The sequence below is a fragment of the Prinia subflava genome, chromosome 13, assembly GCF_021018805.1.
Source record: "Prinia subflava isolate CZ2003 ecotype Zambia chromosome 13, Cam_Psub_1.2, whole genome shotgun sequence".
Lineage (NCBI taxonomy): Eukaryota > Metazoa > Chordata > Aves > Passeriformes > Cisticolidae > Prinia > Prinia subflava.
The window spans coordinates 1620006-1634622 of NC_086259.1; the positions used below are offsets into that span (position 1 = coordinate 1620006).

General features: G+C 45.7%; 2 protein-coding genes across 3 annotated transcripts in view; one reads left to right on the plus strand and one right to left on the minus strand.

The window, feature by feature from the left end:
* CMTM3 (CKLF like MARVEL transmembrane domain containing 3) overlaps nt 1–7811 on the plus strand; it is a 40900-nt gene extending 33089 nt beyond the window's left edge. For both annotated transcript variants that reach the window (XM_063411128.1, XM_063411129.1), the window contains exon 5: nt 540–7811. In XM_063411128.1, the coding sequence (XP_063267198.1) occupies nt 540–568 (29 nt within the window). In that variant the 3' untranslated portion in view covers nt 569–7811. The remainder of the gene's footprint in view (nt 1–539) is intronic.
* Nucleotides 5924–14617, minus strand: part of CMTM4 (CKLF like MARVEL transmembrane domain containing 4) — a 37236-nt gene continuing 28542 nt past the window's right edge. Inside the window, exon 4 of the mRNA XM_063411112.1 lies at nt 5924–14494. Coding sequence (XP_063267182.1) covers nt 14321–14494 — 174 coding nt within the window. The 3' untranslated portion in view covers nt 5924–14320. The remainder of the gene's footprint in view (nt 14495–14617) is intronic.

Below are 14617 nucleotides of genomic sequence, written 5' to 3' on the forward strand. Positions count from 1 at the left end.
AAAACTGAACTGCCCTGATGATGATCAGGTGGCAAGGGTGCAGAATTAGGATTCAGATTAGATCAGTTCCCCTGGAGATGGAGACACAAATACATAATCTCACAGGAGTGCAGTCACACAGCTTCGTGTTGGTGTTTGTGACCGTGCAGGGAGGGCTCAGCCCTGCAGCACAAACTTGTGTTCACACAGGGGCTCTCAAGTGCTGAGGCCAGAAGGATGGAGCTCTGGCGGCCTGGTGGGATTTCTCAGCATCTCAGGGCTTCTAGCTCTCAGAAATGTTGAGCTGCAGAGCACACAGCAGTGCCCAGAGCAGCAAGGATGCCAGCAGGGCCTCTCAGCAGCACCTCCCAACTCCTTCAAAAACATTTCAGGTCCCATCACGTCAGCAAGAAGTGTCATTTCACAGAAGTATTCATTCCCAACCCCGCTGTGTCCTTTGAAGCACAGCCTGCCAGAGCAGCCTCTCTCCCAGCCAGAGACACAGCTGGGGGGGATTTCCAGTTTGCATTTTCACTTTTGTTCCTTGTTTCACCCCTCAGATGAGGACTCCGACTCTGACTCAGACTGAAGAACCAAGCATGAAGGGAAGATGATCAAGCACTTTCCTCTTTGCTGAATGCACTGCCAATTGAGATATCTCCTCTTTTCAGCCCCTTTCCACCTCACTGTTTATGGAATCACCAGAGCACATACAGGGCAGTGATGTGGAAAAGGAGACATTAATCACTCCTTGACAACTACAGATCCAACAGTGGTTCTGTGCAAGCAACACAGCTCGATTCTCTGCTGCCCCTCCCCACTCAGCACATCCATGTCCTGAGGAAATAGGAAGAGCATTTTTAACATTTACAGCTTTTAATGTGCTTTCATAATTCCAAACCTTTAACATTCAGAGCTTTTATACTTCTTGATGTGCCAAAGAAGAGAGGTTTGGATGCATCTGTTTGTATTTTTCTTCATTAACTAACAGTATTTCTTTATCCAAAGTCTGAGTACTCACAAGCACTGAAGGCAGGGATCACAGTTAACACATTGGTTTCCCTACCTTTGTATCTCCTGTCTGTCTGTGACAAGGAAAAGTGATAACTGGAAATCTGCAGCAAGAGCAAACCTGCAAGTATAATGGTGCTGCAGAGCAGCTGGCTCGTCAAACATTCAGTATCCCTTGTTTTAAGCTGCTTGGTTGGAGTCACATCCCCTCTGCTGCAATTTCACCACAGGGTGGGCTGGAACAGGTGTGGCAGCTCTGGGCAGCCCTGCCCTGTTTCTGTGGAAGCCACTGTGAGTGTTTGCATAGCCAGGGAAAGCAGGCTTGGAAAACAGCTCCCCACAGGAGCTGCCTGGGGATCCTGCAGGTGTTTGTGCCCCAGGCAGCAGTGCCTGATGTCTGCTCTGTGTTGAGGCCACTGGGGCTGCCCTGACACCAGCACCAGACTGGTGCCACTGGACACTGGTGCTGCCACACTGAGGGTGCACAGGCCCCAGGAGGCCAGGAGTGCCTCCTCCCCACTGGGGAAAGGCCAAGAAACCAACCCCAAACTACAGAATGTCTGCCATGAATTCATCTCCCCAGCCCCTTTTTTCAGTGTGGGTGGGGTGGGTTGGTTTTTCACCCCTGGAAGAATGTGATTTATCTTGTGGTGTTGTATTCCGGGGAAAAGCCCTCAGAATTTACAAGCTGTTCTCACAGGTAGCACAACCTGCAATATCTGTGTCCATTTATAAACACTTGGGAATGCTTGGGAAGAGCATGGCATACTCCTCACAGATGGCATCAGACAGGTCTGTGGCAAAGACACCTGCATGGATTTTTCAAAAATGAATACAGTATCAGAACAGGTGTGATTAAAAGGCGAGCAGATGGTACTAACAGAGTAAGTGAAAAACAGGGATAAAACAATAAAGGCAGATTTCCTTTGGAATAAAATCAGCACCTGGGTTCCAGTTCCCTGTGGCAGCTGCCAGCTGGACAGGGGAGCTGGCAGGGAGCAGGGGGTGCTGCTCAGGCTCAGAGCTGGCAGGCAGGCAGCTCCTACACCTCCTGCTTCCTGACCACTGAGAGAGTAAATGCAAAACAAGTGGTTGCATCTAAATGTGACAGATAATCTTTGATTTATAAGAAAGATCTCTTTGGACCTTTCCCTGTACAAACTCCCATGTTTCTTTCCCTTGTCATATTTTACTGGCACACACTGTGATGTTCAGGGGACCTGGGCTCATTTTTGTACTCATTTTGTATTTCCCTTTAAGTAAAAAATGTACTGCATGTCACAGCTGGAGACATGGTTAATATTTAGAAACCATGCTGGATTAAACCTCTTTTAATAGAAGTGTTGGGTGTCTTTACTTATTTGAAGACTTGATTTTGCTGCTTTGCCTCTGCCCAGCACAAGGGACAGTGACTTAAGGAATCCTAAATCTGTGCTGGGGAGAGGACACAGCTCAGAGCCAGCCCTGGGGACCAGCCACAGGACAAACCTCTTCCTTAGAGCACAAGACGAAAAAATTTAACCAAGAATTAGTTCTAAATATTGAGTAGACATTGGGGATGCAGTGCTCCCTCTTGGCAACCAATAATCCTGTGAACAACAAAGTCCCCTTGGGGTTCACGCTTCACACACCCAAAATAATACAGGGGTTTTCTGGTCATTTTTTCCATGTTGGATTAAAAGAAACAGGCAGCAAACAAAATGTTCCTTAGTTGCCTCAGGACTGCTTTAGCAGCTTGCAGTGAGGTGCCTGCCCAGAGAATTTCATTACTGGCTTTTGAGTACTTGATGACTTCGTTTATTTCAAAGCAGTTTGCTCCCAGGATCAAGGACTTCTGTAAGATCCCAGCCTTCTATTAAAAAAGATCTGTTCCCATTACTGAAACAAAACATGGCTCTGTATTTTAGGATTATAATTTCAGAAAATTAGATTTAAAATAATTACTTCAAAGCCAGTTTGGATTGGGGTGGAAGGAGCTGACTCTGGGGTCTTCTGCCCATATTCTGCCACAAATACTGCACCAAGCTCAGGGTCTGGGGCACGTGGAGGAAAAGTCAAAGTCAGCTTGGCTTTTTGGGTTTTTTATTTGTTTGCTTGTTTTTCCTCAACTGACAACATCAAAAGGGTGCTGGGAGCGCTGGTTTCTCTGCAGTTCAGGTTTCAGGAGACAAACACAACACATCACCTGCAGTGTAGAGCCCTTAGTTAAGTCCTGATTTCAGTGGCCTTGTCAGACACCTCTTTCCAATCACAACCACTCGTGTCCTGTGGAGGAGCTGCTTCCGAAGCCCCCAGAGCCCAATCCCTGCCCTCACTGCAGCTCCTGCACAGCCACGGCCACCTGGATTCCTGGGCCTGCCTGAGAAGGAGTTTCCAAACCCAAGTGTGGACAAATCTGTGTAGAAACAATGCCAGAAGTTCCATGACCTCGAAGCCACTGACAGGAAGGGAAAGTGGCACCTCAGGTGAGTTCACACAGCTCTCACCTGCCTGAAGGGCTCTCCCTCCTACCAAGCTTTTACATTTATCTGTGGACTTGTTCAGACTTGTGCAGTGATTTTTGGACAAGTGACGTTAAGGAATTCAAAAGACCTTTCCAAGGAATTCAAATACCTTTCCAAGCAGCTTTTTTAGATTCTGACTGAAGTAAGAGGCTCTCTTGTCCTTTGAACACTCTGTCCATTACTCCACCTAACTGTGATTTTCACTTGATGCTGAAGTTCCTCAAGGCTTCAATTTGCATCTGACAGTCACTCCCAGGACACCAAGGAAGAGCAGAGCATCCCAGCTGCTGTGGTGGTGGAGAACAGCCTGGTGGGCTGGAAAGCAGAACTCAGCTGGATGCCCTGTTCAGCAAGCCCCTGGCTCCACTCATGGTCCTTCTGCTGAGGATGTTCCCTGGGCACAGCTCTGATCAGAAACAATATCAGTGCATGGCTGCACTCCGGGTTTGCACCAGGGTACAAAGGGCAAATGCCACACGGGGCAGCACGTGCACAGCACCTGGCCACCCTTTAATCCTCTGAGAGAGAATGCATCAAAGAAGCAGAAGAAATTTAGGTAAGCACTGAAAATGTGAATCTTGTTACAAGATGCTTGAGACACCTTTTTGCATGGAATATTGGCTTAAAAGTCAGGATCTTTAAAAAGTCATGAATAAATAAACAGGAATGCATCAAAAAATCCACAGAGAACACAGATAGTCACCTAGGACATTCCTTTCCTGGAAGAATTCAGTGTTCAGTGTTTTGTAAACCTTCCAGGTCAGAAAGTAAAGTAGTGCTACCCAGAAAATTCAAGTGTGGTTTTGTTTGGGGCTTTGGAGAGAAGTTTGGGTAGAGGTTTTTTGGTTTGGGGTTGTTGTTAGGGATTTTTTTTTTTTTTTGGTTGGTTGATTTCTTTGTTTGGTTTGGTTTTTTGTTGCTATTGCTTTTGTGGGGGTTTTTTGGTTGGTTTTAGTTGATTTTTAAAATAAGTCAATTTTAAAATCTATTTCCATGAAAATACTGATTCCAACATTAATTTTCGCCAGGAAATACTTGTCCTTTTCTTTTATGGATTTTGGACACAGCCCATCACATTTTCGTAGACTGATCCATGAATAAATTAATTACAGTCCTTCTGGAAGAAAAGATACCCAGTATCTAAAAGTTACACTTTTTTTTTTTTTTTTTTTTTTTAATTTGACAGCTGCTGAAGCTTCTCCTGACCCAGGAGCACCTGGGTAATGCCACAGTGCTGCTGACAGCCCCACACAGGCAAAATGAACCGGCCTCGTGTAAGAGCCTCTGGCTCCCTCAGGGCATCCTTCCTTTGTGCCACCTCCTCACACGCCCCTGATCCCTCCCCAGTGTTCTGAGGGCAGCATCCACATTCCCAAATCTCTTCAAACTCACCCATCCCTCTGTGCCCTTCCACAGTTCTCACCTGTATTGATTCAGTGCTTCCACCTCCTGCCCAAAGCACCTGGAAACCAAAAATCCCACCAGCATCGCTTACAACCTCCAGCTCATGAGGCAGCAGAGAAATGCCCCAAATCCCGGGGCATTTCAGCCCCAAATCCCTTTCCAGTCCCAAATGGGCAGGTGCAGCACCCAGGATGGAGCCCTGCAGCCCACGGCAGTGCCCCGGAACCACTCACATGCAGGTGAGCAGCAGAGCAGTTCCACCTCCCTCTGCTCCGCTGCCCTCTCCCCAAGGCCTCTCCCTTGGCTGGCCCCTGCCCCAGGAGTGTCCCAGGGGCAGCCCCAGCCAGGGCTGCCCTGCTGGGTGTTTCACCCACGCTGTACCACACACAAAGGGCATTTTACAGCTGCCTGACCAAGTTATGAACCCGGGAACGCCCCCAGAACTGCACTGAGGGGTTCTGCTGCCTCTGGGGGTGGTTTCACCCCAGCAGCCCCCAGCCCCACACAGGATTTACTCTCTCAGTGAGACGAGGCAGAGAATGGGGAGGTGAAAAGTGAGAAAACTCCTGTGTTGAGATAAAGACAATTTATCAGGGAAAGCAAAAGCAGTGCACACAAGCAAAGCAAAAGAAGGGATTGGTTCCCCTGGGCAGGCAGGTGTTCAGCACCTCCAGAAGAGCAGGGCCACATCCCCTGGAAGGGTGGCTTGGGAAGACAAACACCATCACTCCAAACATGTCCCTTCCTCCTTCTTCCCCCTTCACACACTGATGCCACAAGGTGTGGGATACCCCTGTGGTCAGGTGGGGTCACCTGTCCTGGCTGTCTCCCCCCAACCTCCCAGGCACCCCCAGCCCCTCCCCAGCATGGCTGCACAAGGGGCAAGAAAGGCCTTGGCTCTGGGTGAGCTCAACAAGAACAAAAACATCTCTGAATTATCAACACCCATCCAAAACAGCCCCACACCAGCCACTGGGAAGAAAATTACCCCTCCCCAGACCACGTTTACAGATAAGATTTACATGTTTACACTGTTTTAGTACTTTAATATGTCCATTTATTAAACAGGAAGTCCTTCACAAATGATTCTGTACTATATTGATTGGACTAAGTGTTAGAAAACTACCATTTCTCCTACATACAAAAATACAGACTTTTACCACTATGAAGAATGATCAGAAGAGTACCGTGGAAACCCAGAGAGCTCAAATCTTCCAATACCAGAAAGAAAAGACAGAAAGACAACTAAATTAAAAAAAATTACAAAAAGTATTGTGCCCATATACAAAAGACTGGAAAAGCAAAATGACATTTAAAACTGATAAATACACCACTTAAATTACGCTGCAACAGCATGGATTTTAAAACCAAGATCGCTTTGTGTATTGCAAGACTTTACAATTCTTCAGCTTGTGTTTTTTGATTAGGACAGACACCAACAGAAGGAACACAACTGAAAGATGGTTACTGGTGTGGAAACAAGCTGGAGGTTGTGTTTTTTTGTGGAGTACCTTGGCTTTGAGCTTGGTCAAGCATTCCCAGGACACCTTTCCCACCCAGAGCTGGCAGCTGCTGCTGTGCCAGCAGTGAGTTCCAGCTGTGGGCACGGCAGGAAGGGGCTCCCAGCTGGAGGCAGTGCCTTGGAGCAGCTGCTGCAGCACCAGGCTCGGGCTCTGCTGGAATGCCGGAGCCCAGTGGACAGTGGGAGATCCTCCAGGGCTGTGAACAGTCTCCAGGGGAATGTGCTGCCTGCTGGAACCCTCCAGTCCTGCAGCAGGGTCTGGTGCTCAGGACAGCCCTGGCCTGCCGCCCCTGGGGCGAGGGGCACCGCCCAGGGCAGGGCAGGACAAGAGCCGGGAGCTGCCCTCGCACCACACCAAGAGATGCACTGAGGGCTCTCCAGGACGGGACATTGCAGGTTTTATTCCAAAAGCAAAGTACCAAGGGTATTGCATGGCAGACTTGTGCTCATGATGAAAGGAGAATTGCATCCCCTTTGCTCAGCCTGAATGGAATTCTAACCTGGTATTTCCATAATACCTCTGAGCTGTTTGCAATTACAAACCTGTCAGTACAGCACCTGTAACACAGAGGGATAAAGTCTTTTGGTCAGGCATGGATGCTCCCTCCTCAGAAGCTGTAAGTCATGAATTATGAGCTAGAGTTGGAATGTTTGGATTGGGCTGCAGAGTCTGTCTAGAGGAGCCAGAGCAGCCCTGAGAACACAGACCCCACACTGAGCACCCTCCACAGGGCCCGAGGAAGGGAATCCGGAGCACCAGAGATGTGCTCGGGGGCAGCCAAGGGCAGAGCAAAGGAGAGGCAACCCAGATTCCCAGGGGTCACACTCAGTGCACACACGGAGGGAAGGCAGTGACCACGGCAGCCATAAACCTGGAGTTGGTGGGAACAAAGCACAACGAGGCCAGAGCTCCGTTAGTGACTCACGTTACAAAAACAGTGTTTACTGCATTAATAAATTTACATCTCTATTCCTGTGAATGACAAGTGTCTGTACCACACATGGAAGGCACCCTAGGTGAAGCAGTTTTTCGGTATTTGTTTACAATTCTGTGAAAAGACAGAGTGTCGATTTCCAAATCAAATTCGAGCATTATAATGAGAAATAAATACATACTTTACTATTTTATTGTGGGTTCCTGAACCCTTACAAACTTCAACATATACAAATAGTTTCAAAATGACACTAACACAGAAGAGAGTAAGTCTAGACAGATATAATGATCAGCAAAGTCATTTGTCCTATTGTGTCATAAATGTTGTGTCTAAAGTACAGAAATCATTTCAAAATGCAATAAATTTGCCACAATATATAATTCAAAATATTTTCTTACTCCAGGACTGTGCTGTATGAGTTAAAGCTGGATGAGCTGTAGTGCTGAGACACTCTCCCTCCACAAGATCCGACAATAGAAACTGGTAAACATTCAAGATTAAAGTAGAAACAGTAGAAAAATGAAGGTAGCAATTGTTGTAATAAAAGGGTTCTAGCCAGGACCACTTTAACCTGCAGGCATCAGGATTAGCTGGAACATCATTAAAAATATTTCGACAACACTACTTTTGGGATTAAAAGGGTACCAAAAGTGATAAATCAGCCTAGTTAAGAGAGGATGTTTTCTTTCAGACACATGAAGATTTTAATTAAATAACGTCTATTGAGACATTTGTCCAAAGCAGAACAATACAATACCCTGAAATTTCCTGTGCTCTAGACAACAGCCTGTGACAGTCAGAAGAGGCAGATGCTCATATTCCATTCTGTTACTCACATCCAGATGTTATTAAAATAGCTGCAGGGACCAGCCCCAATCAAAAAATAAGAACCTCTCCAGACACTCTGTAAAACAATCTGGCTATTGCCTTTTAAATCCTCCTATGTCCTCATTCTGAGGCCATGAAGAAAGTTCCCATGTCCTTCCATAAATGCTAACTGGCTTTTTAAAGTTTTACCCATGAAGTTCCACGGGATACAGATAAAACCTTCATAGTAAACACAAAGGTCTAGGTTATAAATATGTCAATCAAGGTAACTATGTATCTTGTATATAAAATTAAATATCTTCTGTTTGCCAAGTATAATTTAAAAAGGAATATCTGTGGCTAGTTATAAAAAAATATTTATTAACCCATAGAGATTAAAAGGCAATTTCACTAACTCGTCCATCCAGCACATATGAAAGAGCTGCACTGGGATTCCAGATAGGTTACTTTATCTAATCACATTCCTATGATAAATAGACAACTTTCATTTCTGGGCGTATATAAGAACACTTCTGAAAGCTGCAAAAGAAAATTAGATTGTGTTGTAGACTCTAAATTAAAGGCTACCAGAAATCACAGTGTAAGCAGATTTTTTTAAAGATTATTTTTAGCATAGGAATGGTTAAATTATAGACAGATTTTTGATATACAACACACACACACAAAAAACAAAAAACCAAAAACAAACAAACAAACAAACCCCTCCAAAAAAACACAACAAAAAAAACACCACCCCAAAACAAGGGAACCCTTTCAGGTTGGACAGCACCACTCTGACCTGGTCAAGCAAATCTATCGAGGTAGCCAAGTGGCTGATAGGGAAAATAATATACCAGGAAAACCCTCTATAATGTCATTCAGAGATTTCCTGAGTATTTGTATAAATTCATTTTAACCAACTCCCTCTGTCAAAATAAAGAGAGGAACACGGCATAATTTCTACAAAGTATTTTCACACATTCTGTGCATTTTTGTACTGATTTCAGGATCATTTAAAAATGCTTTTGTTGCCATTAAAACTCACACACAGGACACCTCTATCTGCACAGTAATTCTGAGCTTTACTGGCCCTCCAGACAATGAACAGTCCATTCCTTATTTCATGCTACAAATAACAAGAGCCCAGTGCCTGATTTTCAGGAGTGCCAGCCATTGGCTTTACTCCTCCCTGTGGGACTGAGCAGGGAGCAGCCTGGATCCTCTCTGCACCCTCTGAAGCTGAGCCTGAACAACCCCAGCCCTTCCCCAGCCCCCGAGATCACCACGACTGCTGTGGCCACTGCGGGTTCTTACTGCTCATGTCTCACTTTGACAGCACTGGATTGTCAAGTGTCCTTCTCACATCCCCAATTCCTTACCAGACTGTGCCTCTTTATTATCTGGAATGCCTGCTGAAGATTTTTAAGTCCAGAGCCTTCAGGACAGGAACTGTTCTTAATGCTCCTCCATGGACAAAGCTGTTCAGTATCCCAGCTGAGTAGGAGAGATGACATTATTTCCTACACTACATGAAATGCTATCAATTTTGGTTTCATTTTTTATTTATGTCCTAAAACCATTATTCTTGCTTATTTTAGATTTTTGGTGAGTTTTTTTCCCTCACAAAAAAAATCAAGTAGAAATTATTACAAAGTTGGCATGAGACAAGAAAATAACAGATACAGAAATAGGCCTAAGGCAGAGGGGGGAAGAAAGGATTGCATTAATAAAGCCACAGATTAAGTAAGCATTTCCTGTGCCTGCACACCCCCAAAAGAGCAGAGGGGTGACAAATGTCAAATTCATTTAGGGACCTTAAAGCTCCTGAAAAGCTGGTGGTTAACTGACTCAGAACTCAGCCTGCAGCAGACCCACAGCACCTCATGAACCACTGATTCTGCCCTGGGGGAGGGACAATCAGCACATGGGACAGAATAATTCACAAGGAGAAAGTAAACTACTGCCTTAGAGAGGAGTGGGAACCTTCCCCTCCTCCTTCCAGAAGCAGCACTGGAATAGAGAGAGGTGAAACAACACCAGAGCGTGCTGTGAGCCGCAGGGTGACACACACACACAGGAGTGTTTGTCACAACACGAGACAAAGCCACTAAGGGAGCAGCACAGGCTGCTCCTTTGCTGAAATCCCAAGTAAAAGACACGTTAGAACTGAAAGATGAGGAGCTGCTGCCAAGGCACAGATCTTTGCTGATGCTGTGCTCCTGAATGCAGTGAGCAGCACAGACTGACATCTCAGATCTCTGGAGCCAGTGCCTGTCTCTCAGAAGGCACAGGCAGATCACACCACCCCTGCCAAGCTCCAAGCAGGAATCTCACACCAGCACCAGCTTTCCACAGTACCACAGGAGAGAATACCCAGCACAGCCTCCCAGGCCATCAGGAAAGGGAAGAGCACCACAGCTGAAATAAAGGGGTGTTGGACACATCTTGATCCTCCTGGCACTGCAGCAGACACTGCACAGCCCAACAAACAAGCTTAGCAAGAATTAAACATTAATGCATTTATCCATGAGGCACAAATATTCCAAATGAAAGCAAAAGGCGGAGAGGAAGAAGAAATTGGCTTTACTCAGACACATAAGTGAGCTCCTGTGTGGCTTCAGGAGCTCCTGCTGGGGCCGTTCAAGGACGTGGCACAAACCTCAGGTGAGGCTGACAAACCTGAGCAGGGAGGGGCAGACCCTGCCAGCACTGAGGAGCAGCTCCAGGCTGCTGTTTAATATTTTGATGTCTGTGCACAGGCTGCAGAATTCAGTCATTTCTACACCCAGAAATGCAGATAGATTCCAGGTCTAAGGGCTCTCTTTGACCAAAGGGGACTCATCCAAACCATTACTGTTTCAAGCATCCTGTTCCTACCAAGTTCAACTGTTTGCTTTAATTTAGTTCTATTTACAGTGGGGTTTGAGTCCCTTTATGGAGCTAAACAGCACTCTTAATGACTAAAAGAAATTATTCCTATGTGCTAGCAAGTAAGTAAGACTAACTGGCTGAAAGAAGTAATTTAATATCACTTTTCTAAGCAAGTTCAAAGAAAAAAATCAAACTTTCTACCCTCTTTTCTTCCTTAAGGGTTTTTTTGTGTGACTGCAGTTTAGACAACAGTCTTTAAAAAGTACCGCGCAATACACTGTGTAAAATTAACTTGGGGGAATGAACCATGTACACATCAAATGATCTTAATATTTCAAATGTAGTTGTCTCTCACAGCTACTTCATTTCCCTTCTATATAATCCAAATAGTAAATAATGTCTCTGCAGAGCAGTAAGTGCTTAAGATTTTTTAGAAAGTATATACTGTACAATACTGAAATCATCTTTGGTCCCAAAAATAAGGAAATTACACATTCACATTTGGTTTTGTTTCATGAAGTGAATCAGATAGTGTTTTCTGTTTTGGATTCCCCCCTGAGAGCTGTGCTGGGCTCAGGGCATGATGTGAGTAATAAATACTGGCATTCCCAGCTGAAGGAAACTCACCCCTGCTGCAGCAGCCCCGGGGCTATTCCAGCACCACTGCCCAAGGACCCCACTGCAGACGGGACTGCCCCACTCTGCTCCTGCCACTGCAGCTCAGCGGGGGCTGGGACCTCACTCCAGAGCAAACCCAAGTTACCTTTTCTAGGCCAGGAAAGCTGTAAGGGGGTTGAAAGGTACCTAATTCATAAATTTAGAGAGGTGCAAGAGCTCCCAGAGCTCTGCCCCAATCACAATGAGCTCAGGGAGCACAGGAGAGGATCTGGCAATGCTCCTTCAGCCCTGGCCAGTGACAGAACACACTCCTGACAAAATCCCTGGGTGACACCATCCTGTTCCCTGATTGCTGATGGCAGCTTCACTCTAAAAGCATGGATCTTCTGGAGAACTGTATTTTGTATTTCAATAGGTGGGTTTGGTTTGATTTTGGTGTGGGGTGCTTGGGGTTTTTTTTGGTTTTGTCTGGTTTGGGTTTACTTGGGTTTTTTTACAATCTATACAAACTGCTTTGATGGCAGTTTACAATTCCAGACTGGGTATGCTTGTGCTGCTTTTAAAAAGTGTTTTAGTAATTGACATTGCAAACTCTGCCACTGCTCCTGGGCAGTGCTGGCAAACAGCAGGGCAATAACAAACTGATATTTCTTACCACCCTGGTCATGGAACTGCCATGTACTGCTCAGGGAATGCACCCAGGTGAGACAGCCCTCTGTGGAATGTTTCTGTTCTAACCCAACACCAAGAGTTGGTTCAATCTTCTTTTACACTGGTGTTCCCTTTGGCATTACATCCAATAAAGCACAATAAATCGTTACTGTAGAAACTGGTAAACCATCAGTCACTAAGAAAATGCAAATTTTTCTTAACCTCATCAGTAGCTCTGAATTTTAATCTCCATCTTAGCCACTAAGGTAAAATGCACTGTAGATGTCGATACATTGAAAATGAAAAGGCATCACCTTTGTCACCTTTTTTTTCACACATCAAAATAATTCTCTGCTGCTCAATTTTAATATTGCAGCATTAGGTTCACACTTTCACTATCCCAGCTCCCTCCAGCATTATACAAGCCCAGGCACTTCTGCTGATCTCCTGTTTGGTGTAGCTTGGTTTTCATGGTTAAATAATTATCCACAATACACTGCCCGTTGTCCTTAAGGCTCCAGGTGCTACACTCTCCCTGAGCAGTGCAGCCCCAGCAGGACACAAACTCAGGCATACATGGCAAGCAGTTCCACCAATTGCACAGATTCTCATTTTCCTCACACCACAAAGGAGTTCAGCTCCAGAGATCTCCTCCCACACGCACTGTCTTCACACAGGCACACAAATCCCAAATAATGCATTACAGAGATAAAAACACCTAAGAAACAGAAAAATATCAAGAGACGTCTTCCTAATAATATTGTGACATTGTCTAGCTAATTACTGCTGAATTTGAGTTCTGAGTAGAGAAAATGTAATTCATTCACTGGAAATACACAGAAAATAAAAGAAACTTCAGCTAAGTACAACTATTTCTAAACAAATCAATACAATCATATTATTTTCCAATTTGCTGAATTAATTTTCCAAAGAAATATAAGGGGAATAAATCTGCAGAAACACTCAGTTAAAATAAAAATCAGGTTTACCTACTACCAATTTGGGTTTAATTTTAGAACAACCATCCTTCCAAACAGAAATATTTACCTTACATGAATCATAACATTGCAACCTTAGGAACACTCTAAAAGCACATAAATTTTTGCTAGTTCTTGGTTACCCTGGGCTTAGAGGGAAAGCAAGTTCTAGCAAAAACTTCTAGAAATGCTGAACCTTTAAAAAAAAAGAAAAGAAGAAAAAAATAAAAAGAAAAAGAAAGCCATGGGTGGAATGTAAGCCTATAGGATGACAACCCTTTCATTTTCTACTGCGCCCCTTAAGCCCTTTTTCTCCACCCCATCTCCTAAACATATTTATTTTCCCACTTTGGAATGAAAACTGGAATGTGTCCCCACACGAGCAGACAACCCCCTCCCCACACTCAGTGCACCCATGGGCAGCCGCGACCGCCCCAGCCTCAGCCCAGTCCAGAGCGGGCAGTGGCCCCTTCCCGGCGGGCTGCAGCCACGGGAACACGTGGAGGGGTCTGCAGCAGCCAGGAGGTGTGCAGAGGCTCAGGGAGCAGCGGGACAGACGGACAGTTTGGGATGGACAGGCCCCGCTGGCTGAGTTATTGCTGAGTGCCCCCGGCTCCTGGGCACATCCAGGGGCTCCGTCTGCTCTGTGGCTGTCCCTCCTCCCTCAGCCAGCCAGGGCAGGGCTGCTGTCTGTGGGGCAGGTGAAGCGACAGTGGATCTTCACAGAGGGAAGGAAACTGCTGTGCAGTTAATCCAAAACAATGACATACTTCAGAACAGACATATATTACATATTCTATAAGCTATATAATATATGCACATGTAGATGTGGAGGTCTTGAGGGGATCTTCCTTTTGAACAACCAACATTTTCTGCCTCCACGACAGCAGCTTCTGGCTCAACGCATCTCTGCACGCGTGCAGGGCTGGGCATCCTCCGCCACCCTCGGATCCACCTTCTCCTCCTTAAATAAAGCAAAACCCTTATTCCGTGAGGGAGCTGAGTGCTTCTTTCCCTTCCAGTCCCGTCTGGGGGTGGCTCTCACGCGTCCAGGCGCTGGATCTCGGGGCGATGCACCACCTCCCTGGACTCTGTCCGAGCGCGGATGTAGTCGCTGCTCTGCCGGCTGCTCTGCTGCCTGCTGCTCACCCGCCACTTCTTGACTGCTAAAAACGTGTTCACAGCATACACTGCCATTGCCAGGAAACCAAACACCTACGAGGAGCACAAAGGGCTGTCACAGACAAGTTTTGAAAACAAGAAGACAAGTAGTTTCACAGCAAAGTCCTCAGAAGTTCAGTTTCCTACATTATTTGCACAGACAAAACATAATGGCCT